The 26,804-nt window shown below is 57.4% G+C and overlaps 1 protein-coding gene across 1 annotated transcript in view; it reads left to right on the top strand.

Moving 5' to 3' along the window:
* The window catches only part of LOC112651380 (collagen alpha-1(XIII) chain), an 80,420-nt gene that overhangs the window by 12,162 nt on the left and 41,454 nt on the right, over window positions 1-26,804 (top strand). Inside the window, exons 5-14 of the mRNA XM_025434578.3 lie at window positions 2,249-2,284; window positions 3,109-3,135; window positions 4,184-4,210; window positions 8,730-8,756; window positions 8,851-8,877; window positions 9,763-9,789; window positions 11,613-11,669; window positions 16,403-16,510; window positions 19,325-19,351; window positions 20,211-20,246. Of these exons, the coding sequence (XP_025290363.2) occupies window positions 2,249-2,284; window positions 3,109-3,135; window positions 4,184-4,210; window positions 8,730-8,756; window positions 8,851-8,877; window positions 9,763-9,789; window positions 11,613-11,669; window positions 16,403-16,510; window positions 19,325-19,351; window positions 20,211-20,246 (399 nt within the window). The remainder of the gene's footprint in view (window positions 1-2,248; window positions 2,285-3,108; window positions 3,136-4,183; window positions 4,211-8,729; window positions 8,757-8,850; window positions 8,878-9,762; window positions 9,790-11,612; window positions 11,670-16,402; window positions 16,511-19,324; window positions 19,352-20,210; window positions 20,247-26,804) is intronic.

Below are 26,804 nucleotides of genomic sequence, written 5' to 3' on the forward strand. Positions count from 1 at the left end.
CAAAGTTTTGTTTCACAGGAGGAAGAAAAAAATAGATTGTTTAGGAGATGATGCTGGGATAGGGGACAAGCCATTCACCAAAAGGTAAAGCCAAAAAAAAAAAAAAAAGCTGCATCTGTGCCTCACTTGTTATATCAGAATAAATATCAAATGGATGTAAAACATGAAACCATAAAATATGAGGACAAAGCGTGAGCAAACATTTATGAAGTCCGCACCAGGGAAGGCCCTCGGAAACATGGCATAAGACCCAGGAGCCTTAGGAAAAGATCGATAAGTCTGTCGACATAAACGTAAAACTTCCATCAGGCAGGAAATACAGCATGAAAAAGACAAATGCCAAAGTGGAAGGAATATTGGCGACACACGCGACTCTCAAAGAGTTACCAACCTGGACAAAGAGCTCTGTCCTCAGGTTAGTGGGAGACAAACAAGCGAGGGCAGATTGTCGGTAAGGAACACAAACAGGCGGTTCGCAAGTAAATGACGGGCCCATAAACACTGGCAGAGATGTCCAGCTTCAGCGTGTGATTGAAGAGATGTAAATTAAAATCCAGTTCCAGGCCTCCGAGAGTGCCTTCCGCAGCCCAGCATCTCCAGGAAGCAGAGTCCCAGTTTCCACTCGGTCAATGACAACATTCTTCCCAAGATCCCGAAAAAGCCCTGGTTGGCTCTGGATTTGGCTCTGAGCCGGGGAGATGCATTCTGCTCCCGGGCAGGCTCTGTAATTAGTAAACCATGTGATTATCCCTACTGTGTAAACATTATCCGGAGTGGGACTTGAAGATGTTTCTTGGAATCCTCTCCTGCTGACCTTTTTCCTCAGGCCTCTCGGCAGAGTAGTTGGAAGTTTACACTGCGAGGTTCCAGAGGCCACATCGCACGGTTTCAGGGTTCTCTCCTTAGTTCTATTCTTAGCATCACTTACCTTTGAGAGGAGCGAAGCCCGGGGCCCTCTGACATGTGAGTGGCATCTCCTCCCTCCGCCCCCCCCAGGCTGCTGCCACAAGCCCATCCCGACCCCGTGGGCCACCACGGCTCGCTCCCCACTTCGATCCCCCCACCCGGACGGCAGAGTCCCCGGCCCACTCAGCCATGTCCCCTGAGCAGAGGCTTTGGGACACTGCCTGCTTGGGCCTCAAGGAAGACCCCTCCGGATGGGCAGGGACAATCGTCCATAGGTTCAATGGTGACAGCTGCCACTGAGGGAGCCTTTACAAGTACGATCGGATGCGATGGAATGACCCTGTGTGGGTACGCTGTTGTCCCCATCCCGTAGGGATCAGTAGAGGGAAGCCTAAGGACTTAGCCCCCAGCCACGGCTGCAGGAGGTGGGACTGCAGCTCCGCCTGCCAGACTCGGAGGCCCAAGCTTGGGAGGACGTTGTGACCGTCTCCGTCAAAGCCAGACTCCAAGCTGAGGGCTGACCGTGGGGAAGATGGGGTGTGTGTCCAGGGAAAGCAGGGGAGCCATGTGCACGAGCAAGGCATGGGGGAGATGCGGCGGGATCAGGGCTTACACGGTGAATGACCCATGAGGCGAGGGGACCACCAGCCTGACCTCCCGCTCAGCCCCGCCAGCCCTGGGTCCCCACGGCCCCACCCTTCTTCTGACGTCTCAGCACATCTCTGTTGTCCCGAGGCTGGAGCAGAGGCCACCGGGGTGTGACCAGCGGCGTCTAGCCTCCAGCCTAAACTCCTACTGCGTGGCACTCTGCACCTGCAGGAGAACGGGTGTGAGTGGGCACAGAGATTGTCCAACCCAAGGGGCTGGCCAGGGTGAGAAAAAAACAAGCCATCTGACCCGTGTGGCCTGCGAACGCACACTGTGCAGGTCGGCTTCTGCGTCAATATAAAGGACTCAGGAGATCGCAGCCCAGGAGCTCAGGGTGCAGCAGGCCAGTCCCCGCTGTCCTGCTGTCCAGCCACCTGTTCACACGTGGGGTTCAGGGCAGGGAGGCAGGCAGGAGCTCTTGGGGCTACTTCCCAGGAAGACCTGAAGGATGCTGGGCCCCTCCTCCCTTTCTCCCCCCCACCCCCCAGCCCCTGGAGGACGTTTCCCTGGTGTTCGTGTCCATCCTTCTCCATCCTCCCTGCTAGCCAGCTCGCTGTGCGAAGTATCTCCCATGGAGGACCCCAGGAGAGGGGGACAGAAACCACCTGCCCGCTGGGGGCAGAGGCGAACCTGGGGACTCAGATTCGCTTCATCCCCTCTTCACCCATCCTCACTCTTCTCCCGCTCTTTCCAGGGTCAGCCGGGCACTCGAGGTTTTCCTGGATTTCCGGTAAGTCGGGAGGGCTGAGGTTAGCTGTGTCCCCGGTGACCCCTGGGCCTGACTGGGTTAAACTTCATGTGGGGCCAGCCTTCGAACTGCTCTTGACCTTCCAAACTCGGGTCAGTAAGGACCCTTTCCTGCAGCCTCTCACAGAGAGCAACTGAGAGTAGCTGGCACTTGGCCCAGAGTGCAAGAGAGGACAGGGAAACCCTTAGGGAAATGAAGAGACAGTAGGACGGGGACAAGTGAGCGAAGTCACAGGCTAGGTAAACCCAGCAGGACACTGGAACGTGAAAGAGATGATGCACCTCCGGGAAGCAACCCCCAAGCTGGTCTGGAGAGATCCACCTACAGGAGACAGTGAGGCGGCCCCCTGGATGTCCTGTGACCCCTGCCCCAGGGATCTAAGCCCGGCTCTGAGAGGGAAGGCAGGGGAGCGGCTAGCTCTCCTTTTCTGCAGGCCCTGGTGCTGGCCAGCCCCAGGCTTTCTAGAAACATCCAGCTCACTTGCCACTCGGAATGAGGAGGAGATCTGTGATTGCCACAGTGACTCTCATCCATCAGCTTGTCCCTCGTGCCGGGCACTGGACAGGTGGCATTTCGTTCACTCCTCACAAAGACACTCTCCCTTCATGGAAGACTCTATTTTCCCCATTTTAGGATAAGAAATTGAGGCCTAAGTTTACCCGTGGTCACATAACCAGTAAGTGGTCAAGCAGACACTTGAACTCTTCTTGGGAGTCCAGAGCCTGTGTCCTTGACCACTGCCCAGGCTGCCTCTTCGGCAGGACACCTGTGATGCTGTCTTTAATGTGGCTTCTTTCCTCTTTCAGGGTCCCATTGGGCTAGACGGCAAACCGGTGAGTGGACCCTCTGGGGCTGTAAGCTCTTCTCCCTGACTTAACCCAGGTCACTAACCCTGGGTCCTTAGCCCTCTGCAAGACCCTAACTCCATGAGAGAAGCTCCAGATGGAATGACAAGTTCCTGGGGTGGGATATTGTCACCAGTGGGAGGCGGGAAGGGCCCTCCGACCCCAGTGGGCCTCCCTTGGGCACAAGTCCATGACCGTCAAGCTGGGCTCTCAACATCCTGGGCAAGAGCCACCCCTAGAAGCTGGTGTTTCTGAGGTGCCCTTGGAAGGGGCTATGTTAGGGAGTGAGGCAAGGACGCAGCCTGTAGGGAAGAGGGGTGGAGGGCTCAGGCTGCTGGCTCTAACTGGAGCCTGGGCACCCGCTCACACCTGCCCCCTAGCACTACCAGGTCGCCTGCCCCTCCCTGTCTCCTCGGGTCTCCCATCCCTGTTGGGACCCATGTACACCCAAGTCCACATGGAGTCTGGGTCCCCATCCACAGCTCCTGTCTCTGTCCATTTTAATCCTTTGGACTTGGACCCTAGACCCCAATGTTCATGGGGGAAAGGAGACCCCTGCCCACTCCTAGGAAAGAGTGAGCTGGGGAGAGCTCGACCCCTCTGATGCCCTCAGAGATTACAAGGGAAGGCAGGGGGTGCCAAGCCCAGCTCTATGCACTCACTTCTCCCCCTGAGCAGCTGGCATCCTCCAGATGAGGGCCTGGTCACCCGTCTGGTCCATCCCCCACTGCAGACCAGAGCTAAGCACCACGAGGGGTCTGGAGGCCATTTGCACTCAGCTCCCAGGCCCCGGCATCCCTCCACCTCCCCCGGGTGTGCGCCTGGGGCAGGGGCTCTGCAGGGGCTGGCAGCTGCTAGTAAGACCCAGGAAAGGGCAACAAGCAGATGCCCCACCTGAGCCAGCGGGCCCAGGACTGGGAGCCAGAGAACTGGGGAGGAGGAAAGATGTGTGCACAATGAGCGGCGGGTGAGGGAGGGGGCAGGCAGGGGCTTCTGGGCTGCAGCCTACCTGGCTCTCACGCTCTTCTCCTTCCAGGGCCACCCCGGACCCAAAGGGGAGATGGTAAGACCCCAGCTTTCCTGCCTTCCCTTAAGGGGTGGAGAGGTCAGCCTGGCCCTCGTGGGCCATGGCCAATCGCCACCCGGCACAGGGGACCCACAGGGACAGTCCTATGGCTGCCCCCATCGTCACTCCCTAGCGTCCTCACATCAACACAGGGAGGAGAGGTGGGCAGGGGGCTTTTCCACCTGAAAAATGAGGAAAAGGAGGTCCAGAGAGAGTTCAGTACCACCAGTGCTCCACAGAGGAAGAGGCTGGTGCTCCCAAACTGCCACAGGTCTCTGCCTCTGCCTTGGGGTTGAGTTTACATTCGGTCCCCCGTCCTCGCACTGGGGGTGTGAGGAGCCCATTGAGCACTTTCTCTACACCCGCACCCCGCTCTGGGCGGCCCCAGGGCTCCAGGCACTCCTGTCCCTGCTGGGCATCAAGCAGACTTGGAGAAGGGGACGGTTGCCCCCACCTTCCCCCTAACCCCTTTCACCTCTGCAAAGCCTTTTAAAGAAATTTTCTGTCCCTACAACTCCTCCAGGCTACTCCTTCCAGAAGGGAAAGCCTCCCCTTGTCAGGGGCCACCCACTGCAGGGGAGGCGGCCAGTTCTCTGGGGACGGGGACAGATGGGCCATTAGGAGTAGATGGGCCAGCTCCCTGGGCTGCCTTCCAGGGTGGTCACCTCTACAGTGTGAGGTCCCACCTCCTGCAGAAGGGTCTGGAATGTGCAGGGCGGTGAGACTGGCACGGCAGGCTCCCCGGCTCCCCGTCCAGCCCGGCTCAGTGCCTGTCCTGCTCCAAGGGCAGACATGAGGACACTCTCCACTCACAAGTGGGGCACAGTCACAGCGCAGGAGGCCAGAACCCTGCCTGCTGCAAGAGGTGGCCAACTTTGTGGATGGGAAGGGAGCCCCAGCCTTCACCCTAGCTCCCCCTAAATTGTGTGGGACCCTTGGAAGCTCAGCTGCCTCTGGGCTTCCACCTGTCCCGTCGACTCAGGCCCAGCTAATATAATTGAGGGTTTTCTATGTGGTGGGCACGGGGCTGGGCACTATGCATGTCTAACCTCCTCTATGCTCAGCCTAAGCCTGGGCCCCAGGTCCTACTAGTAGTAGCCACTTGACAGCTGCGGAAACGAAAGTTCAGAGAGTCTAAGTAACTTGCCTGAAGTCACACAGCTAGAGAGCATCAGAAACAGAATCCGAACCCAATTCTCTAGGTCCTTCCCTCCACATTTCATTGCCTTTCTCCCTCCTTCTTTCCCCTCTCTCCTGCCCTATTTCCCTGCCTCCTGCCTTCCCCTTAACACATTCTTAGGGAGTATCTGCGCTATGCTGGGCACTGAGCCAGGTGCCAGGGGTAGAGACAGGAGTCAGAAAGACACTGTCCTTGCCGTCCTGTAGCTCACCGTCTACTGGGGGAGCAGGTATTAAATAACCACTCACATAATTAACAAACCGCCTTGGCAATCAGTGCTGTGCCGGTTAGCCTGAGAAACCTCCGTGTAACAGCACCTCACCCAGGCTGAGGGTCAGAGAGGCTTTCTGACAAAGGCTTCAACTGGGGCCCGAGGGATGAGGGTTTCACAAAGAGAAAAAGGAATGGTAAGGAGCATTCTGGACATGGGAGAGCAGCATGTGCGAAGGCCCTGGGGCAAGCAAGTGCTGAAAACATCCACAGAACTGGGAAAAGGGTAGTGGGGTTCTGGAGGCCGTGGGCAGAAGAGCTGGCTTTGGAATCCAGGTGCCCAGCCAGCTTTCCTGCCCGTCACAGCCACCACCACTGCAGGTGCATGTCCTGCTGCCCCTCCCCTGTTCCCAGCATGGCAGTGCACATGCACGAAGCGGTGGAGACTAAGACAGGAACACTTCCATGCTGCCATTGTTCTAGAGGCACAGGGGTTTAAATGCCAGGAGTTTGGGGCCCTTGTTCCCTCAACCCCTCCCTGCCACCTTCTTCCCCTTCCTAGTGGCCTGACCCTGCCATAACACAGTCCGTGGCAACCCAGAAGTAATAGTAACGGTCAGCTAGGCACTCTTGTGTAATCCTCACAGCAGCTTATTATCCCCACTCGACGAAAGGGGAGATGGAGGCACAGAGTGGTTGAGTATGTTGCCCAAGGCTACCCAGCTTCTAAATGACGGAGCTGGGATTGAGCCCCATGTGGTGGGATCGCACCACACCTCCTTTCTGCTGCAGAGCCCTTTGTCCTGAAGGAGAGGAACGCTTCTACGGGGCCTCCTCTGCCATCTGTCTGCCCCACGCCACTGAATGACCCATGTGTCCCCCTGTCCGGAGCTAACCCAGGGGGGAAAGGGAGAGGCCATCCCTTGTCCCGTGAGCCCGCATCAGTGTGATAGATCCTCTGTCTGCCTCTCAGTCATCCGTCAAAATCTGACAGGCCACGGAACCATTAGGCTTCTGTTTGGCTTGGCACAGGGACCCCGCGCTATTAATTCAACACACTGTCTAGTGTAATTATCTTGGCCTGCTTATCATCTGTCTTTCTCCCACTCACCTCCATCCCCAGATGGCTCCCCCTCTGCTAGGCATCCAACATGGGGGGCTGGGGCTCACTCTCACATGATTACTCTCTGTCCTCACTTCCAAAGGGGATCACCCCCAGCCCTCCCACCCCATAGGAGCCCCTAGAACCTAAGGAAAGGTGTGGACAGGATTGGGGATCCCACAAGTGCCATCAAGGAGAGCCGGGACCCTGAATGCACATCTTCTCCCACTGCTCAGGGCTGCCCTAAGGGTGGGAGGAGTTCATTCACACCAAGTGCTCACAACAGTGCCCAGCAGAGCAGACGGGAGGCAGGACAAGCGCCCTAGCGCATCACCCGTGACCTATCTTAAAGGGGCAGCCACTATTCAGCAAGAGCTAATTGGTGCCATGTGTGGTTGGGCCTTGAAATATTTAAGAGAAACTTGAAATCCAGACTCGTGTCATACTCTCCTTGCTCTTAAATGTTGGCAATTCATTGAAATAAAACTGTGTGGCAGCAACACAATAATACCTCTGGGGACCACTGTTGTGACACGGGCCACCATCTGGGACATCTGGATTGCATCCTGCAAGTCCCTGCAGCCCCAAACCTTTGTATGGCTTTCTTCAGCCGCGGGCCCTCCCCTCCTCATCATATGCCTCTGTTCATCATGAGAAGGGGTGGCCGGTCACCTGCAGGCTGCTTCCCTGCCATGCATCACACTCTGCTGGCCTTACGCTGAACACATGGTCAGCCACATGGGCTGCGATGCCCCATGGATTGTCCCAAAGGCCACTTGTCCCCTCCCATTGTGAGAATTTCCCAGGTTGTTGGTTGGTCCCATTGACAAGTCAGGGACAAGAGAGGCTCTTTTCCCACCCACATGGGCCCTTCCCAGGAGATCCTGAGTTCTTTCAACCCCAAAGAGGCTGGTGCAGCAGATGGATCCTCACAGGAGCCCAGGATGGTGGCTGGAAGGGACCTCAGGGCCCCAGGGGCAGAGCACTGCCCGTGGCTCCGGCCAAGTCTAGAAGCCCTGCCTTCAGGGGCCCAGTTCAGAGAGTGTGGATGAGAGGAAACAGCTGGGCCTTTGCAGTCAGCAAACCTGGGCTTTCGTCCCAGCGCCACCGCTCACTGGGCTGCAGGGCCCTGTCTCCATCACCTCATCTGGGAAGCGGAGCTGACGCGAGCGTCTTCTCCATGGGCCAGTGCGGGTGTGGGTTCGGCTCATACTGAAAGCCTGCCTCAGAGCGCGTCCTCAAAGTATCCCCTCTTCCTCCACACCAGCCTCGGGTCAGCTCCTGAGACAGCCAGCTGAACCCTGTGTCCTCCTCAAAGGACTAGGGTCCACCCTGACCCCAGGCTTCTTTCTCAGCCCTACAAACTTGACAAGACACCCCAGAGGGTGCCCCAAGGCCCCTTGTGTTCCTCTCAGGGGCCCAGAACATGGCTTAGGTCACCAGCTCCCTGCTCCCTCTCTTCACCAAAGGTTTCTCCAAAGGCCCCATGTGTCAGCAGCATCGCCCCCAGCACCCCCCTCCACTGCGCATACCCCAAAGCCCTTCTGACTCGGTGGGTTTCCTGCTGAGGCAGTGCTAGGCAGAAGATAGAATGGGCCAGAGTCTCCTAGAGGCTTTCGACCTCTACTTCTTGGCCCCATGAGGGGAGGAGATGGGCATGCATGAGGCAGGGCAGCCCACAGCAGCAGAGCACCACTTGATGTGTACATGCAGCCCCCTTCACAGCCGGCCCATGAGAGGGTGATGGAGAGGAGGAGGAGGAGGGAAGGCCCCTGGGCTTCCCCCCAGGGGCCCAGGGCACCCTGAGTCACTCCCATTGACGGAGGAAGAAGCTGAGACTTGGTGTACAGGCCACATCACCTAGAACATCCTGGGCACAGGAGCACAGGCCATGGGTGGTAGGAGCCCAGCCTTCAGGACTCCGTGCATTCCCTGCAAGCCCCGGCCCCCAGCATGCCCCGCGCATCTCTGATCCTGCCTGCCCTCTGCGCGCCCACTGACCTCTGTGTGTTTCCTCCCTGCAGGGCCTGACGGGTCCCCGAGGACAGCCGGTTGGTACCTCGCCCTAATGTTCCTCAGCAGGGAGGTTTCGGGCCCCTGTGGCCTTCGCTTCACTTTCTAACTGCCTTTTCTGTCTCTTCATAGGGACCTCCAGGACAAAAAGGAGAAAAGGTAAGCCTGATGGAGGTTTTCTAGAATTTTCATCATAGGAAACAGCCTCCCTAAATGTAGAAAGCAGTCCAAAGCGATGGTTTTCGGATGTTAGTATTCATTAACAGGACCAGGGCATCCCTGGTGATGCTGCGGTGGATGAGAGACAAGAGGGAGGGTGTTCTGGGTGATGTTCTCTCCTCGGGAGGAGGGGAGGCTAGGAGCCTGGCCCCTCAGACTCCTTCTCTGCCCCTCCTGCATGTACACCCAGGGTGCTCCCTGATGCATCCCCACGGGCCTCTAGGATTTTGAGGTGTCCATTTGTAAACCACTCACCTGGTTCCCTTCTTGGCCTCATACATTTGCCATCTCCTTAAATTTCTCATGGACACTCTGCTGGGCTCACCCTGCACACTCTGCTGGGTGCACCTGGCACCCCCAACCTCAGAGAAGGCATCTCCGAGGGGTCCATGCCCACAGCCCCCCTCCGTGTCTGCACTTCCCATCCAGAGGCTCCTGCTTGGGGCAGTGCGATGGACCCACCCAGAGGTTTGACCTTTTCTGGAAGATACCGCCAGCCAGGCATGGAACATAACTCCTGAATGCGGTCATGGCAAGTGGGATATGGCAGGAGAATCCTGCCCTGTGTCCCACGTCCCACGGGACCATGTCCAGGCAGGCCTCAGGGGTCTTCCCCGCTGCCAGCCAGCGGGAGGGAGTGAGTTTGATCTCCTGCCTCAGAGAGTTTAGTCCAGGACCAGAGCAGGGCTGGTGGGCGGGGGGGGGGGGGGGGGGGGGGGGGGGGGGATGAGTACGTGTGGTATGTCCCCAGGTCCTGAGGATGCCTCTGAGGCACAATTTCCCCAGAGCGCCTAACACAGTCCTCTGCTTCCCTCCCTTCCCCAGGGGCAGTGTGGAGAGTACCCACATCGGGTAAGTGAACCCCTGACACTGATCCATCCCCTGGGCACAGCCCCCAGCTCAGCCTCGTCTCCCTGGGGCCCCCAGCACCCACAGAGGTTGGCCAGAGCAGTGGCCATGGGGGTGGCCGTCCCCCAGCCCTGGAGTGTGCCTGGTGGTCAGCAGCGCGCTTGTGCAGGGCTGGTCTCCAGGGCTCACGTCCGCCCGCCCGTGCACGTCTCTGTGCATGTGCCCCTGTGCTGGCTGGCCCGCAAGCCTCCCAGCGTGTGCGTACTGGAACTCCGGGTATCTGGTCCTGCGACTCTCTGCACACCGCGCCCTCTGTAGGGCTGTGCAGCTTGTGTGAGTCTGTGAGTCTGACTCCCTGCCCCGCGTGTGTATGTGTGTGTGTGTGTGTGTGTGTGTGTGACCGGGTGTGCATGCCTGGCTTCCTGCCCCGGCTGAATCAGAGGGACTTTCAGCTTAGTCATTGTTGCAGATGACCCAGACCTCAATGGTGGGAGATAACTGGGGGCTGGCTCTATCAGTTCAAGGATAAAGTCTCTGCTTTGCCTCCTTAGGAATAGAGGAGGCCTTCTCCAAGCAGAGTGGGGACTCTCTGGGCTGGGATGGCCTCCCAGTCACCCCCATGCCCTAGCTCCTTCCTTTTCCTTGCTTTTCCCCAGGATATAGGGCCCAAAGCCTGCTGTAGTCCTATTAGGAAGCTACAAACATAATAGCAGGAGGGCATTCTTGGAACACAGAGGGCAAAGATGTGGGCCTTCCAGTAAGACCTGGGACCAGAAACATATTGCTCTCAGACCCTAGGATCTTTGGGTGCCCAGCCCTACACCATGGGCCTCATTGTGCCCAGAAACACACGCACAGTGTGGCTTCCCTGGCTGCCACCCCCATCAGGCAAGGGGACTAGAGTCAGGCTTAGAGTCGACCTGGCTATAGAGGGCCACTGGGAGGGCCTTGCCAGCAGCATCCAGCCACTTGGACTCTGACCCCGGAGTTCCTGGGCTCCTGGGGAGAGGCTGCAGGCGGTCTTCAACATAAGCAGTGGGGATTGGGGGTTGAGGCCAAAGCTGGGTTGGGCTCTGGGCAGGGGGCGCAGGCCGGTGGCCACGCAGACAGAGCTAGCCTGTCAGCGACATGTGCTCCAGGAACGCAGGGGCGCTGGTGTTCCGGCCAGCCTGATCCTGATACAATAATAGAAGGTCAGCTGTGTTTATTTGAAACGATGGACTCACAGGATTGTTATGTTACCCGAAAGAAAGACAGCATCCCCCAGCACAAAAGACAACACGACAGCAGACATGTTGGCGGTGTGTCATCCGTCCTTAGTGAGTGCGGGGGAGGAGGAGTGGAGGTGGGGAGGCTCTCTGCCCCTCGATTCAACGAGAGACAGAGAGAGAGAGAGAGCAGTGATGGAAGCCTCCAGAAGCATCTTGGCCACAGAGTGCAGCAAAGCTATGACTGTGGCAGGGTTAGAGACCAAGTCAGGCAGGGGTGAGAGCCGATTTGGACAGGGCAAGGCAGCTGGCACCCCCTGTTGATCTGGAAGTGGGTAGGAAAGCAGGGAGCACCTAGGGAGAATGGTCTGTTGGTGTTCTGAGGGGTCTGCAGGCATGACGGGGGTGGCAGGCCTCCAGGATCCTGCCTCTGCTCCAAGAGCTAACCAGAGATCCTGCCTCTGCTCCAGCCTGTAGCATCCCAGGGAGGGGGTGAAAGAAGGGGGGAGTGGGGCGTGGAGTACCCCGGGACAGGGAACAGGCAGCTGGTGTCTGTGGGCTCTGGCACTCACGCCCCGGTCGCCCTGTCTCTGCCACCTCCGTCCCCTCCCATGCCAGGAGCACCTGAGCAGCACCCTTTCGGCTCTGCGCTCCAACCAGATCATTACCCTGAAGGTTTGTGGCTTCTGGAAGGTCTGCGGGCCCCTCTCTGCTGAGAGGCTCCCTGGACACAGAACCCAACATTGCACGTCCCCAGGCCCCACGGCGGGAAGCAGTGGGGCTCTCGGGGCAGCCGCTGCCCCTCAAGGCAGCAGGACCCGGAAAGGCCACAGCAGGCTCCCAGGTCTCAGTCCAGGTGGGCCCCCGGGTCCTAACACTCATCCCAGGGGCCTCGTGTGAGGTAAAATGCTTTCGAAAACAAGGGGTCAATGATACGCCACCCTTGTCACACAGCCTCCAACTGCTTCCTGAAGCCCTGGGGTGCTCAGAGAGGCTGGAAGCAACGAGAATGTCCAGAAATGAAGATCACAGTAGCTAATGTGATTGAAAGTTGCCTGCCCCAAAAAAGTGGTTGAACATGCTGGAGACATCTTTGCCCAGCCTTTATTTTCCAAACCCACCAGCCCCGGGGAGGGGGGGGTGGCGGGGGGGTGCACGGAGAGACCTCAGAAGCACTTAGCTCGTGCCCACACTGGCCACACCCTCGGCCGGCTCAGCCCCCGGGAGCCCGACTTGGCACTGCCCGTGACCATCCTCCCCAGATTCGCTGACGCTAGCCTTTCTCGTTCAACCAAAAAAAGAGCCCAGAGTTTGCCACACACCAGCCTGGCCTCAAGTCCCAATTTAGCTGGTCCTGTGGGTCCCTCCCGAGCCTCTGCCTCTGCTGCCCCCGTCCACCGCCAGGGACAGACGAGGGGCCGACAGCGCAATGGTGGGCTGTGTGCCAGGGGCCTCTGTGGCCCAGCCGAGGGGGGCCACTCTCCCAGTCGGGGGTGCTGCTGGCCAACACCCCAGGGGACCGTGTGCCGTCCAAGGGCAGGCTCGGCGCTGCGCCCCTAGACGGCGAGAGGGCCCACCCACACCTTCCCTCCCTGCGCCTCATGCTCGCTAATCACTCTTTTCTCTTCCTCTCCTCCCCTCCCACTTGGCCACCCTGCCTTCCTGGCGACATTCGGCATCCTTCTGAGCATCTGCGATCTTTGGCCTTTGCCCTCTGGCCTTCCAACTCATCTTTCTCCTCAGCTGCTGCCTCTCCTCAATTCTGTGCGACTGGCTCCACCCCCAGTCATAAAAAGACGGACCTTCCAGGTAGACACCGTCCCTTTGTCGGGACCACGTGTGGCTTCTCCGGGGGCTTGGCAGGGCTCCGGGCCCCGACGGGCCAGCTGGGGCTGGAGAGAAAGCCAGGACCTCACTCTACTTCAGTTCGATTCAATTAGACAAAACTGGCCCCGTGAATGGCACAGATGTGGAAACACACGAGGCCCGAGCCCAGGAGGTCCCCCCACTGGCACACGCCACGGCTCCCCAGAGCCGTCAGCAGCAACAGCAGCGCAGGGTGCCGGGTCTCACAGGGCCGAGCTCGCCTCATTCCTCCGACCACTTTATGGCTTAGGCACGATCATGCTCATTTCGCAGATGAGAAAGGCAAGGTTCAGAGACACCCAGTCGGTTGCCCGAGGTCACACACCCAGTACACTGCAGAGCACCCAGCTTCTGTGACTCTCATTAGCTGCGGGGTTGGGAGCAAATTGCCTAACCTCTCTGTGCCTCCGCTTTTTCATTTGTCAAATGGGGACATTAAGGGTCCCTGCTGCGAAGAGCTACAGTGTGTGCAAAGCACTTGGGATAGCTCCTGCTATTATTAAATTGAGGCTCAGAGGAGTGAATTTGTGCCCAAGGTCACACAAGCAGCGAGAGGCAGAATGGGAACCCGGCAACCAGGTCTTCAGACCCCACATTTGTGGTCTCCATTGGACTACACCCTTTATATTTAGAAATGGATTGCTTAGCACTTGATCACTTGTAATCTGAGTTTGAGGAGTGAGGGAATTTGCCGAGGGAATGTAGCCCACAACCAACAGGTGTAATCGTTGTGAGCAACTGCTTCCTTCTCCCTGCCTTACGAACCCAAGGAGGCTAGGGTAGGGCCAGGTTACAAAGAACAGAAAACAAGAGACCGCAGAGCCAGGGACCCAGGCACAGGCATTGCAGCTTGATTCTGGGCCGGGCAGCCCACGGCCGCCACTTACACCCCAGCCTTCCTCACGCTGTGCGGGAGTTAGGTGACCCCCAGGGCCGAGGGGATGCTGGAAGGGGCAGGGCTCCGAGATGCTCTCTGAAAGCCCGACGGCAGGGCCCGGAGCCACCATCTGGCCACACTCAGGAGTCAGGAGCCCAGGGGCCAGCGGTTCAGGCACCTGATTGAACAAGGCTGAAGAATCACTCCAATTAACAGCTAAAAATACAGAGGGCCACGTGACGCGTGTGCCACCCGAGCCTGCATATCCCATTACAGCAGCCAAATCCTCGAGAGCCTCCATGTGCTCCCAAGGCTTACTCCAGGCACGGCTCTTCAGGGGGCCCACCGGCAGCTCAGAGAAGCACCAGCACCCCCCTGTCACCCCCCCTACCTGTGTCAGACCCCATTCCAGAAGAGCTGCCCTTGCCCTCACACTGGCCATTCACCTCGGCCCCCAGGAGCCACCTCCTGGCCTTAGTTACGTTAGATGCTGTTCGTTAAGCCTCGCTGGGCTCCAGGCGCTGCGGTAAGAATGCCACATGGATTATCTGGTGTCATGTCACACCGGCCAGCGGGCGGCGCAGGTGCCATCATAATCACGCCCACCTTACGGATGAAGAAATCGAGAGGGTGCCCAGGATCCCATCCAGGCCACTGCACGTCACTGTCTCCCTTTTCAAGGGCAGGGTGTGGGAGCGCCAGAACTTTCTGTGCTGCCCTGATCTGGTTTCCAAAGTAGAGAGGGAAGCATAGGGGCCCCTTCCCCACCCGCCGTGGATCGTGCCTGGAGAAAAGGGTTTTTCTGCGGTCGCCCATCACAGGACGTAAAAAGGCCTGCCCATTTCCTATCAATAAAGCAATATTGATTTTACAGGCTCTGTAAGGTGCTTAAACACTGGCCTAACATTTGCTGAAAGAGGAAACTATATGAAATATGATGTACTTAGCAGATGGTGTTGGAGGCCATTTCCAAAGTGCAGAAAGTTGGACAGTGAGTAGTTTTTTCTGGGGGCTTATTTGGAACGAGTAGGAACAGTGTGGAGTTCCGGGTTTGGGACCTGGCTCCCCACAAATTCTCCATGTGACCTCAGTCAGGGAGCTCACCTTCTCTGAGCCCGTTTTCTCTTCTGTGAAATGGGACTCGTGACCCAGGCTGCCCCTGCCTCCTCCACCACGGGCACCCTGTGCCCTCCCTCGCGTGGCTTCTCAGAGGGTACGGCAGGATGAAGCCCGGGCCCCAGCATGACCGTGCTGGGTGCCATCCGGGCGAGGATGTCCCGGCCCAGGGAGGCTCAGGCAGCAGCTGCTGGAACCCGACAGTTCTCGTTCTGAGGTTGCCCACCCCTGTTTCTCCTCATCTTTTCCTCCCGTGGGGTTGCAGCAGACATCCTCGGCTCCCCCGTTCCTACAGACGGTAGGAGGGTCACAGAGGGTCACTGGGAGCACACCGAGAAGGCTGGCCGGCCTGCAGCTCCGGCCGCCTGTGTCCCCCCACATCCCAGCCCGGAGCTCGCATGCCTGCCAGGTGGTTCTGCCTCAGTCTGTCTGCAGGGATGGGCCTCTTCTCATAGGAGCTGAGCCCAGACGGTCCCCGGAGAGGTCACTTAGAAAGTAACATGACAGCTTTGGTCCAGATCTAGGATGACTCCGGTTGGCCCCCGGCCCCACAATGTGGGTCACATGGACCAGGCTCTCTCCTCTTCCTGAGGGAACACGATGCCACCCCTAGCTCTCTGGGCCCTCGGCCCATCCTGGACACGGGCACGGTGGGTGACAGGGGCTGGGCTCAGAGCAGCTGCCTGAGGAGTGGGGGCAGGGCACAAGAATGCTAATGGGGACCCCCGACAGGCATACAGCCCTTTATAGTTCCCAAAACTCAATCAGCTCAGGGTTGCCAACTCAATTGTTGTCTGAGGCCAAGCACAGATGACGTAAGTGACAGAAGCGGCGGCCTGCAGAGAGGATGGGGAAGCAGGGAGTCAGCCTGCCTCTGTCACTTACGGGGAGGGGGGGTGGCCCCCGCCAGAATGCAGGCCTCGAGTGCCAGGGCTCCCAGTGTGACATCAGAAGCCCCCAGTCCAAATGTTTTTACACAAGAGCTCTTGCCCAATTGTCTAGTGAGCCAGACCAACTTCTGTGGCCTCTGACCCAAGGGCCTCCTTTGACACTCGGGGCCAGAGAATCAGACAGCAAAATGCTGCGGCTGGAAATAGGGGACCGCTGCTCTCACTCAAAGCCTGGGAGGCCCGGCCCAGAGAGAGGATGTGACTGGCCACGCGGAGGGAGGGGCCGAGGCAGGCCAGGCTGAGGACCACGTGGACTGGACCCCGGCTATCTGACCAGGCCCGGAGCATGCCCACGGTCGGGCAGGGTCATCTTGCTCACTCCTCTACCCCTGCCCCCTGCAGGGTTCTTGCTCTAGGGCCAGCTGCTTGTGCAGCAGGTCCTCCCTGGACCCTTCCTCTCGGGGGCCTCATGTCTTGGCCGTCTCCTTGCTGCCACTGGTCCCTGCATGCAGTCACCACCACAGCATCATCACCATCACGCCACACCGCCTTCCCACCAGAGCCCCTGATGGGGCCTTCACTGGGTGCATGGCACTGGGGTGGGAGCCACTCCCCAGCCCTGGGGCTCTCCCTCTAACTCTCGTTTTCACCAACATCAGGGTGAACAGGGCCAGGCCGGTATCCAAGGCCCACCAGGGCCACCAGGCCCCCCTGGACCAAGCGGACCTCTGGGGTACCCGGGACTGCCAGGGCCCATGGGGCCACCCGTAAGTTTTCCCTTTCTCTCTCTACCACCTCCTCTCCCAAGAGTTATCCAAAAATTCTCTGGAAGCATCCAAACTGTGCATAACTGATAAGAACCTGGGTCCCCACTAAAGGGTCCACACCTTGGCAAGGCCACTGGACATGGGTGGCTCCTGCAAGAAGTTACTGGGCCCCGTTCACCTGTTATGCTCTGGTTCTGAAAACCCAGCTTCTGGGGCCAGGCCTCAAGTCCAGTCATTGCCTTTCAGAGGCCGCCCCGTTCTCAGCCTCAGCAGAAAGGAGCTCGGAAAGAACGTTCCCAGGGCCCACCCTTTGATGGGTGTCCCCTGACCCCTGAGCTGTAGGAGAACCTGAGCTGGGGGCAGTGGGTTCTGAGGCAGATAGCAAGGGCACACCTGACCACCTGGCATCCTAACGAACATGCCTTTGCTGCTGTATGTGCGCTTTACAGTCTTGGGCCACCTTCCAGCCAATCTGCATGTCTAGTAAGCCAGGGAGATACCGCATCAAGCCTGAGGATCGGATGGCTACTGTGGGCCAAGGGGGGCAGACAGGTGCCCCCTCCAGGCGAGACCACACTCAGGCAATAGTAGGTCAGGTCGGGTGTCCACTAAGCCATCGGGTTTCCAAGCTCTGGCCAAGACCCACGCTCTCGGCCTACTTGGTGCAACAGAGCAGGGGAATCACTCAGCAGGCACCTGGACCTCTTTGCCGAAAATGAGTTCTATCAGTCTTAGAGCCAAGACCAATGTCCTATGTTCCTGAAGGAAGCCGACCTTGCTCAGCAGAGCATCGGTTTTGCCCTTGGCCCTGCCAGCCTTCGAGGGAGCCTTCTGTCTCCTTCGGCCCAGGGTGCTGCGACCACAGCACTCAGCCATGGTGGGGGGATTGGGGGCAGGGGTGGGGGTGGCCCAGGGCCTGCGGGAGCCCAAGGGAGAGGCCAGGGCAGGCTGGCTCCACCGTGGTCTGGGGCAGAGGTCTGGGCAGCAAACACGGGCAGGGACAGGGTTAAGGGGGAAGTCTGTTTAATAGTGTTTATTTCACTGGGCTGAAAAAAAAAACCTATTTTTCCTTTTTTTTAAGATTTTATTTATTTATTCATAAGAGACAAAAAGAGAGAGGCAGAGGGAGTAGCAGGCTCCCTCGGGGGAGCCCGATGCGGGATTCAATCTCAGGATCCTGGGATCACGACCTGAGCCAAAGGCAGACACTGAGCCACACAGGCGCCCCCTGTTTTTCTTTCTTAGGACAAAAGCATCATCCACGCATTATGAAAAATTTGGAACACAGACAAAGAAAAAGCTTTAAATTGTCTGTTTTGCCATATCCAGAGTTCACCATCATTAACATTTTGGAGGGCCCCCTTCCATTTTTCTCCTTAGACACATCCACATGTAAACATCTTCCAGGTTGGTAACAGTCTGAAAAAGGTAACAGGTTGTGTCCCGTTATGTTTTTCACTCAACACCATAAACCACACCCTTTCCTAGAGCAGGAGTCTCCCATGGTGTGGATTGTAGGGCTGCTGGGCCCATTTACAAGTAGGTAATGAGCTCCCTTCTGTAATATATATCCTTGAACGTAGATGTTTGTGTGCATCTCTGATGCCTTCACTGCAGTAGATTCCCAGAGGTGGAATGGCCAGGTCAGCGATGTCACTGCCAGGCAGCCCTCCACGAGGATGGCCACCTTCCAGGTCACTCGGCCTCGCACCTGGGCCCATCAGCTGCTCCAGCTGCCAATGCTGAGGCTCGGTGCGGGGACCCTCCAGGCTGGCCCACAGCTCTGGCCACCCGGGGCACCCAGCTTGGCAGCTCAGCTCGGTGTGAAACCTGACTTGCCAGCCCTCCTGCCCAGCTTGACCTCCGTGATAGATGTTAACTATCGCTGTGTCGTGGGATCCCAGGAGGAAGATTAGTCTCACTTCCATGGGTTTGTAGATGGGAAAGTGGAAAACCTGAAAGGAAGTGAAATTTAGAAAAAAAAAAACAAAAAAAAAAAAAAAAAAAAAAAAAGGAAGTGAAATTTAGGGAATGAAACCAAACCAAACCAAGAGAACCAAAAAAACTCCTCAAAATCCACTTCTTTGAGGACCCTTACTGCCCAGACATGTTGGGTTCCCACGCACTGAACCCAAGCCAGGTGGTTTTCTTTGTTAGGTTGTTTATAAAGAAAAAAACCAGCAAGCATGTTTTGAAGCCGACTGAAACAGCCCAGACTTGGGCATCTTGCTTTTCTCCTGCCCGTGTTTGCTGCCCAGACCTCTGCCCCAGACCACGGTGGAGCCAGCCTGCCCTGGCCTCTCCCTTGGGCTCCCGCAGGCCCTGGGCCACCCCCACCCCTGCCCCCAATCCCCCCACCATGGCTGAGTGCTGTGGTCGCAGCACCCTGGGCCGAAGGAGACAGAAGGCTCCCTCGAAGGCTGGCAGGGCCAAGGGCAAAACCGACGCTCTGCTGAGCAAGGTCGGCTTCCCAGGGAGGGGTCCCAATCAGGAGGTGGGAGGGTGGGGACCCGGACCAAACCACACTGTCAGTTTAACAGGCTGCCGCTGACCTATTTTCCAGCGGGTGAGCACAGCAGAGATGCCCACAGCGCCTGCATGGCTCCAGAGGGAGCTGTGAGCCTGTTGTCCCCACATGTCCTCAGCAGATTTCAGATACCGTTCCAGAATCTTCTAGATCTCGTCTCTAGCATATCCAGAACTCATTATAGCTACTCGAGCACTCCTCTGCTCCCAGCCTCCACAGTAAACACACCTAACCACACTGTTTGCCAGAACTTTCCATCTCCACTCACCTTCTTCTTGCCTCCACAGGGCTTACCCGGGCCTCCTGGACCAAAGGTGAGGGCCCTTCGGGTGATGCGCTGCATGGGCGGGAGAGCTGTCTGCGGAAGGAGGGGAGACAGCACTGCAGGCTACTGGATGAGGAGCTGAAAGTGACCTCAGTGAGAGATGGGTCACATTTGACTCACTTCCAAAGTGCCATTGTCCTCTGGGGAACCACCTGGGTCCCCCAGAGATTGCACTTTGGTGTCCCCAGGCACACTTCCATATGACCAGTATGGAAGCCATGGTCCCATCCTCCAAGGAGCTTAAGGTCTGGTTGGAGACTCCAAGGAGCTTAAGGTCTGGTTGGAGACTCCAGGTTGATGCCCAGGACACTGTCACAACATCTCAATGAAAGGGTGTATCATACAGAGTCAGAGCTAGAAGGGCGACCTTTGGGATCATCTGGTCTCTTGTGAGACCTTGTTTGTAAGCCCACTGTGTTAACCTGACTGTCTCTCTGAAGCTGGGGGCCCTGAGGCCCTGGGGACACAAAGTTGCAAAGCACTGCCCCTACCCAACCATTTTATACATGTGGAGGCTGAGAGCCCTCAGGAAGAGTGACTTGTCCAGGCTCAACAGAGAGTCATTGATGGAATCAAAACCAACATTCGGGTCTCCTGGGCCCCTGCCAAGTTGACCCTGTCCACCTCCCTCTGCCTCTGCAAGCTGGCGACTTGTTCTGAAGAGAATGGTCTCTGCTGGCCACACAGGAAGCAGAGCTATTGTTCCAGGGAGGGCCAGAAGTCGGGGGGGGGGGGGGGGGTGGGATTTGCAGTCATTGAGAAGAGGAATGGCGATGTGAGGGGAAGAGTGCGAGCCAAAATTTGGCATTTGGAAAATCCCACTAATGGTCTTCTCTTTGTTCCCCCAGGGAGACCCAGGAATCCAAGGCTACCACGGCCGGAAGGTAAGCAAGAAGGGGAGGGGAGGACCCTACCCCCCAGTAGTAACCCACATGGGGCTTCACCACAGTGCATACAGGGTCAGGACTTGGTCATGCACATGTATTTTTGCACACACACTTACTTGCCCAGTGTGAGCCTCACATTTGTGAGGTTGGCCAGACAAGAGTTCATGTCTCCACTTGGGGAAGGAGAAGGCTCAGAGGGGCATGGCCTTAGGCAATCAGGGGCCCAGTCAGACCTCAGGACCAGGTGAGTCTCCTACCTCCAACCTGGGTCGCTATATCTATACTGAGGCAGGCCAGGTTGTCACTGGCCCCCGAGGGCCTGGTAAATGGGAGCAGATTACCAGGCCCCGCCCTAGGCAGAGATCCATGCTAAGCACGGTGAGGGATTCCGAGATAGGGATCCCAGGCCTGCTTTCTGGCAACTCACGGTCCAGAGAGACAGATTCCTATGAAGGCAGATCGTGCTAAGCTCTCATCACAAAGCATCATGTGAATATGGGTGGCGGAAGGTAGACAGATTAATTCCAGGTTGGGAGGAGTTTGGGAAGTCTTCTGGGAGAAGACAACCTGTGAGCTCAATCCTGGCAAATGGGTGGGTGTATCAGTTATCTAAAGCTGTGTAACAAACCATCCCAAACTTCCTGGCTTAAAACGAGGATTTATTTCCATTCTGGTTCTGTGGATGGGCCATCCGGGAGTGCTGCTACTCTCCTCTGGACTCACTCATGCAGTTGCATTAGATGTCAGATGGAGAAGCCTCCAGATGTTGGGTGGCTGGTGCAGGCTGTGGGCTGGGTGGCTCTGTTCTCCCCAACATGGCCCTCTCAGCGCCCCCCAGTAGGCTGTACAGGGTTTCCTACAGTATGGTAGGCCCAGGGCAATGTTCAAACCTGCCAAGTCTGAGTGCACAGGAGCTTTTCCAGAGTGGTCATGGGCATCATGCTTTCTGATGTCCTATCGGTCAAAACAAGTCACATGGCCAAGTCATGCACGTCAGTGGGGGGAGGGGAGGGGACTCAGCCTCCCCTTCTTGAAGGAGGAATAGCAAAACATTAGTGGCCTTTGCCAAGCCACCACTGTGGTCCTTCAACCAGCAAATCTGAGGGGACCTGGCCTTTCAGACAGGGAAACAGTGTGAGCAAAGCCCAGAGGTGGTCATTACAGTAACAGTAACATGCAAATCATCTCAACAGTAGTCACCACTTACTAAATGCCTACCGTGTCCCGGGCTGTCCTTCGATGTGACCGAGCTGTGGGGCTGTGGGGCCAGTACTGTTCTCCTATTCAACAATTGAGGAACTTGAGGCTTGCCTAAAGTCTCGAGGCTCTTAAGTGGCAGAGCAGGAACTCAAGCCCAGGCCTGGGTCCTTCCCGCAGTACCACCCACTGCAGGGAGCCTGTGCAGACCTCCAGACCCCAGCACCAGGAGAAGAAAGGAGGCAGGAAGGAAAGGGAGGACAAGAAGGGGGAGGGATTTGGGAAAGGGAGAGACTGCTCCGGAGAAGCACATTCCTCGGACTCTATAATCCGGGGCTGCCATCACCGCATTGTTTTATGGGTGCTTGGGGGGTGAATGGCAAGCCCGGAGAGACCTTTAATTAGTCCTGCATAAACTGAGAAGTTTGTATGGTGTCAGGAAGTGGAAATTATAGCCTTTGCGGTTGCTTCCATCCACGCACACAGACTCAAAATTTACTGCCTCCTGGTGCAGTGCAGGCGCAGAGGTTCCCCCAGTGGCTGGCCACCCTACTGTGGTGGGCATCTGCATTCGAGGGCCAACTGGAAATCTGGTTCATCCAGAAAGGAGCTTGGGGGTCTGTTGTCCTGAGGATGGGAGGCCTCAGCTTGAGGCTGGGGTGTCATGTGACTCTCCGGAGGCTACAAGTACCCGTCCCACTGTCCCAGCCCCCCTGGAGCTGTGGGTGTCTTGAGCCAGTGACCGCTATATGCAGGCAAACGTTTGCTTCCCATCGGAGCTCTGAGATAGAGGCTCATGCCCAGGGGCAAGTGCAGCAATACTTCTCATCTCTGGTTCAGCCAAAGTTCACTCACTCCCGGTCCCACCTGGTCCTTACCACGGCCCATTAGAGCTCATTATCCCCCTGGTACAGATGAGAAGTTCAGAGAAGTTAATGCTTTGCCCAAGGTTGTACAGCTGGCGAATGTTCATGCTGGAACTGGAAGCCAGGTCTCGCGAGCCCAAGCCCAGAGGCCAGTCTTCTTGTCCAAGCACAGAAGTGAGCGTCTACTCAGAGGGTCTCAGCCCAGCCTGAGCTAACTGTGCACAGACCATCCTCTCTGTGCCTTGGCCAGGATGTGGGGGCCTGTCTCCCAAGCTCCTTCTCTGTCCGTCAGTTCTTTTTCTCTCGCCTCCTCTCTCTGCTCGGGATGGGGCACTGGGGTGGGGACAGCTAGAGACAGCTGGAGGCTGGGCAGATGGGTTTGCCCCCACCCCACCACCCAGGGAGGAGGGAGGGCTGGCGGTGAGGACACCAAGCTGGGACAGAAGCCATGGGACCGTCGCCTGTGTTTAGGGTGTAAGGGGAGCTCATGGGGTAACCAACAGACCCTCCACATCTGCTTCAATTGCTCTGTCCCAGCGACTTGATACACATGCAGGGAGGCCTTTCTTTCAGCATCGGTGGAATTTTACTCTTAGCAAAGATGTTTCCTGGCCTGCAAAGTTTGCTAATGATTAGTTCCGTCCATCACCACCCCCACCCCCAGGCAGCTGGACCCAGCCTAGCATCCTCTCAAAGGCCAGCCAGGCCAGCAGGAGCTTCTTCTCTAGATCCTTAGGATCAAAGCCCGGTGTGGCCAGCAGGCCCCATGCCGCCCCCCAGCCCTGCTTGGGACCAGCCCTTCTGCCTAGACACTGCAAGTAGTGTTGCACACCCATGTGGTACCAATTTGATCCAAATTTATGGCCACCGATCTACTTTAAATATGTTGTAAGATGCAAAGTGTGTTTAAAACATTACAACCTTGGCTCTCTTTCAAGGGGATGGATGGGTATTGTCAGACTATATGTGGATCACAAAACCTGGTGAGAGCTTATCTGCAAGCGTGTCGGAGCTGGTCCATCTGACATGGCAGCGGGGGGGTGCATTGACGCACGGGCGGTCTGGGTGGTAAGGCTTGGGGTTCGCATGAAGGACCGTGACTGAAGCACACAGTCCCTTCCCGCAGGCTGGGGACTATGCGTTTTCAGGCCAGGGGAGGCAGGATGTGAGAGCCTCACGCCAGAGCTGCTTATAGCTGCGGTTACTTCTGCTGTTACTTACTGGAGGCTATGGGGCTCCCAGGGGAGAAGGTCAGATGGGCCCTAAGATCAGATGTCTAGGGCACCAGGGTGAGGGCGAGAGGACCAGAAGCTTGCCCACCCAGCCCAAGTAGGCCCCCCTGACTCTACAGCCATGCCGGTCCTTCTCACCCCTCCCCAATCCTTCTACAAAGGGGCATGATCATTCCTAAACCTAATTTACAGATGAGTAAACTGAGGCCCAGAGAGGTGAGTCCAGGAAGTAGCAAAACCAAGTCCTTACCCCAAGGGACTTTACTCTGTGGGCCTTATGAGCGAGGAGAAGGGGCAGATGCCATCATTTCCAATTTCCGGGAGGCCCCTCCTCCCCTAGAAAGAAAGAAGGTGGAAGCTGAGCTGATGTTCCTGAGAGAAAAGAGGCTGTAGCTGGATTCGGGCCTTTCTCAGAGCTTCCTAGCCTCTCTGCGAGCAGACCTTGGGGCCCTTGATGCATTTCAGTCAAGGAATCTGGAAAGTGAAGTGTTTTGTTCATTGGCACTGATCCCCCAAATTATTCCCCCAAGGAGTTTGCATAGTCCCGCGACTTCCATTAAAGGCAGGAGAAGACAGCCTGAATGAGGCCCCCACCACTGCCATTCCTGAGGCCCCCGTACCCCTCTGGCTCTCAGAGGGCCTGAGGAACCCCAAGCTGCACGCAGCATTCACGTGCATGCAGCAGAGCACTCCATGCAGACGGAAGCCGTAGATGCAGGAGCCTTCTGGGGTGCGGACGGCACTTTCTTTCAAAACCATGAAATCCCACCGGGGACATGCAGACCATTTCAATTAAAGCAGATCAGGGATCTGAGACATGGGCCTCAGATCGGAGGCCTCGTGGGGGCTGAGAGTCTCACCCTGCCGGCCTCCAGCCCCCAGCTTGTGCTCTCTGGGCCCTGTTTCTCCCACACTCCAAAGCCCACGGATTAATTAGAGCTGACTTTTCTTTTTGGAGCTAACTACAAAATCAACCGATCTCAAATCGAGATTACAAGCCAGCCGCCCTTCCAAAGCCCCGGCCTTCGATGGGGCGCCTGACCCCGGTAATTCCCCAGATTACTTCCTGCCGGTCCTAATTACCAGAGGACCTGGCATCTCCCTGGTTCCAGTCCTCTCCTGTCTGAAGCTGGCTAGGGCAGCGAGGAAGGAAATGAGCTGCCTTTTCCTGGAAGGGAGTCCTAGGAACCCTTTAGGGCAGAAGGAGACGTGAGCCCGCCTTGCCTGCTTTCCCAGCCCAGGGAAGGGCCCTGGTCCAGGCAGAGGCCAGAGCCGCCCGCTGGCCTCCCCCTGCAGCCCTGCGCGCCCAGCTCTCAGACAGGCCTTCCTCCTCCCTGCAGAGAACAAAGAGTCTGTGTGTGGAGCTGCTTCATCCGGGCCCTCCCCTGGTGCAGGGCTGCAGCGGGAGCTCCACACGAGGGAGGTCCATTCATCTCCCCACACTCCCCTGGCCTGACCCCTGCTTAGCTGGGGAGCTGACCTTGAAGCCCCCCACCTTCCTCCAGACTACGTCTTCTTGCCAAGTCCCTGCCCTGCTCATTCAACAAACAGTAAATCACCAATTAAGAGGCCACTCCCGCAGGACAGGAGTGTGGCCATTTTGTGCTCCAAGGAGCTGGCTTTCATCCTGTGGTCTTGGTAAGCGGTGGGTCCCTCCACGGAAGCGGGGACCAGAATAGCCAACATACTGAGGCCGCAAGGCGCTCCTGTGCCAGGCTCAGCTGGAGAGGCCCCGGCATGGTACAAGTCAGGACTGTACCATGGTCCAGGTCATGGGAGGCAGCCCCCTCCCTACCCACCTGTGCTCACCCAGTGCTCTCTGAGCCACAATGACTGGAATCTACCCCTTCCTGGCCAGCAGCGAGGCACAGGTTCTTGGCAGCCTCTTGGCTAAAGAGCCAGGCTCCTCGGTGGTGGGATGTCCCAGCCTGGGGTCGCCGGCTTGATTCCACTGCAGCCTGTGCCAGCCATGCTCTGAGCACCGTGCAGGTGCACAGAGTGCCCACCTCCCCAGCTGCAGAGTGGCCCAGATAGCATCACTGGGGGCCCACTGGGGGAGCCCCAGAGTCCTACTGGGAGGATAAGGAAAGGCAAAGATAGAGGGGAAAAATAGGAGACCTCAGACTTGGACTGACTAGGAGAACGCCCTCTGTACCTAAGACGAAGACACTTGACAGTTAGTGAATCTAAATTCAGCACAATTCCAAACTTAGACCTTTCTTTTTAAGATTTTATTTATGTATTCATGAGAGACAGACAGAGGAGAGACATAGGCAGAGGGAGAAGCAGGGTCCCCTCGGAGTGGGGAGCCTGATGCAGGACTCAATGCTAGGACCCCAGGATCATGCCCTGATCCGAAGGCAGACAGTCAACCACTGAGCCACCCAGGTGCCCCTCCAAACTTAAAACTTTTAAACAGGAACACTTTTAAGAAGGGAAATGTGGAAAAAGGAGCCTGTACATATGCCCTCACAAAGACAAACCGAGGGGAACCTGTACAACAGAAGTATCATGGACCCCCTTTTAGCAATAACCACCAGAAAGCCCCTTCTCGTTCCCTGCAGACAGGTGCCCTTGCCCACGCCACCCTCAAGTCCTTGACAATGACTCTGCTCTGTCTCACCTCACAAATCCAGGCATTGGCGCTTCCTGGCGTAGAACCGGGCCGGTCCCCAGGTCAGAGGTCAGGCTGGGGTAAGCCCAGCCTGATGAGAGTGGAATGAGCCTGCAGAGTGGGGTCAGCCTGGGGCACCCCTGCTTCCTTCCCGACAGAGGGCTGGGAGTGACGGAGGCCTGGGATGGGATCAAGAGAGCCTGGGTCATCTGCAGAATTAAGAGACTTGACCCAGAGGGCAAGGAAAGGGCAAAGGTCAGCCACACTAACGAGGAGGGCTGCCTGCTTAGGAGGCTCCAAGGGGCCCCGATTTCCCTGGGGCGGGTAGTTTTGTCTTTACACACAAGCCAGGGGCCCGGACTGAGGACAACCCCAATTAGCGGGGAAACCCTCACTCCCGGGGTTCGCTCTGCACTGCTCCTGCTGAGACTGGAGACAGAAGCCCAGAGATGGGGCTCCAGCAGACTCCACCACCCCCCTTGCCAAAGCATCTGTGGCCATCCCTGGGTGAGGGGGAGGAAAGCAGAGACCCACTGAGACCCCCTCCTACACCAGCATTTTCCCCACAAGCTCAACTCCCACCTCAGTGGCCTCGCTCTGGAGCTGCCCACAGACCCAGGGTCCCCTCCCCAGCTCTGACCTCTCT

Source organism: Canis lupus, chromosome 4 (genome assembly GCF_003254725.2).
Source record: "Canis lupus dingo isolate Sandy chromosome 4, ASM325472v2, whole genome shotgun sequence".
NCBI classification, from domain to species: domain Eukaryota; kingdom Metazoa; phylum Chordata; class Mammalia; order Carnivora; family Canidae; genus Canis; species Canis lupus.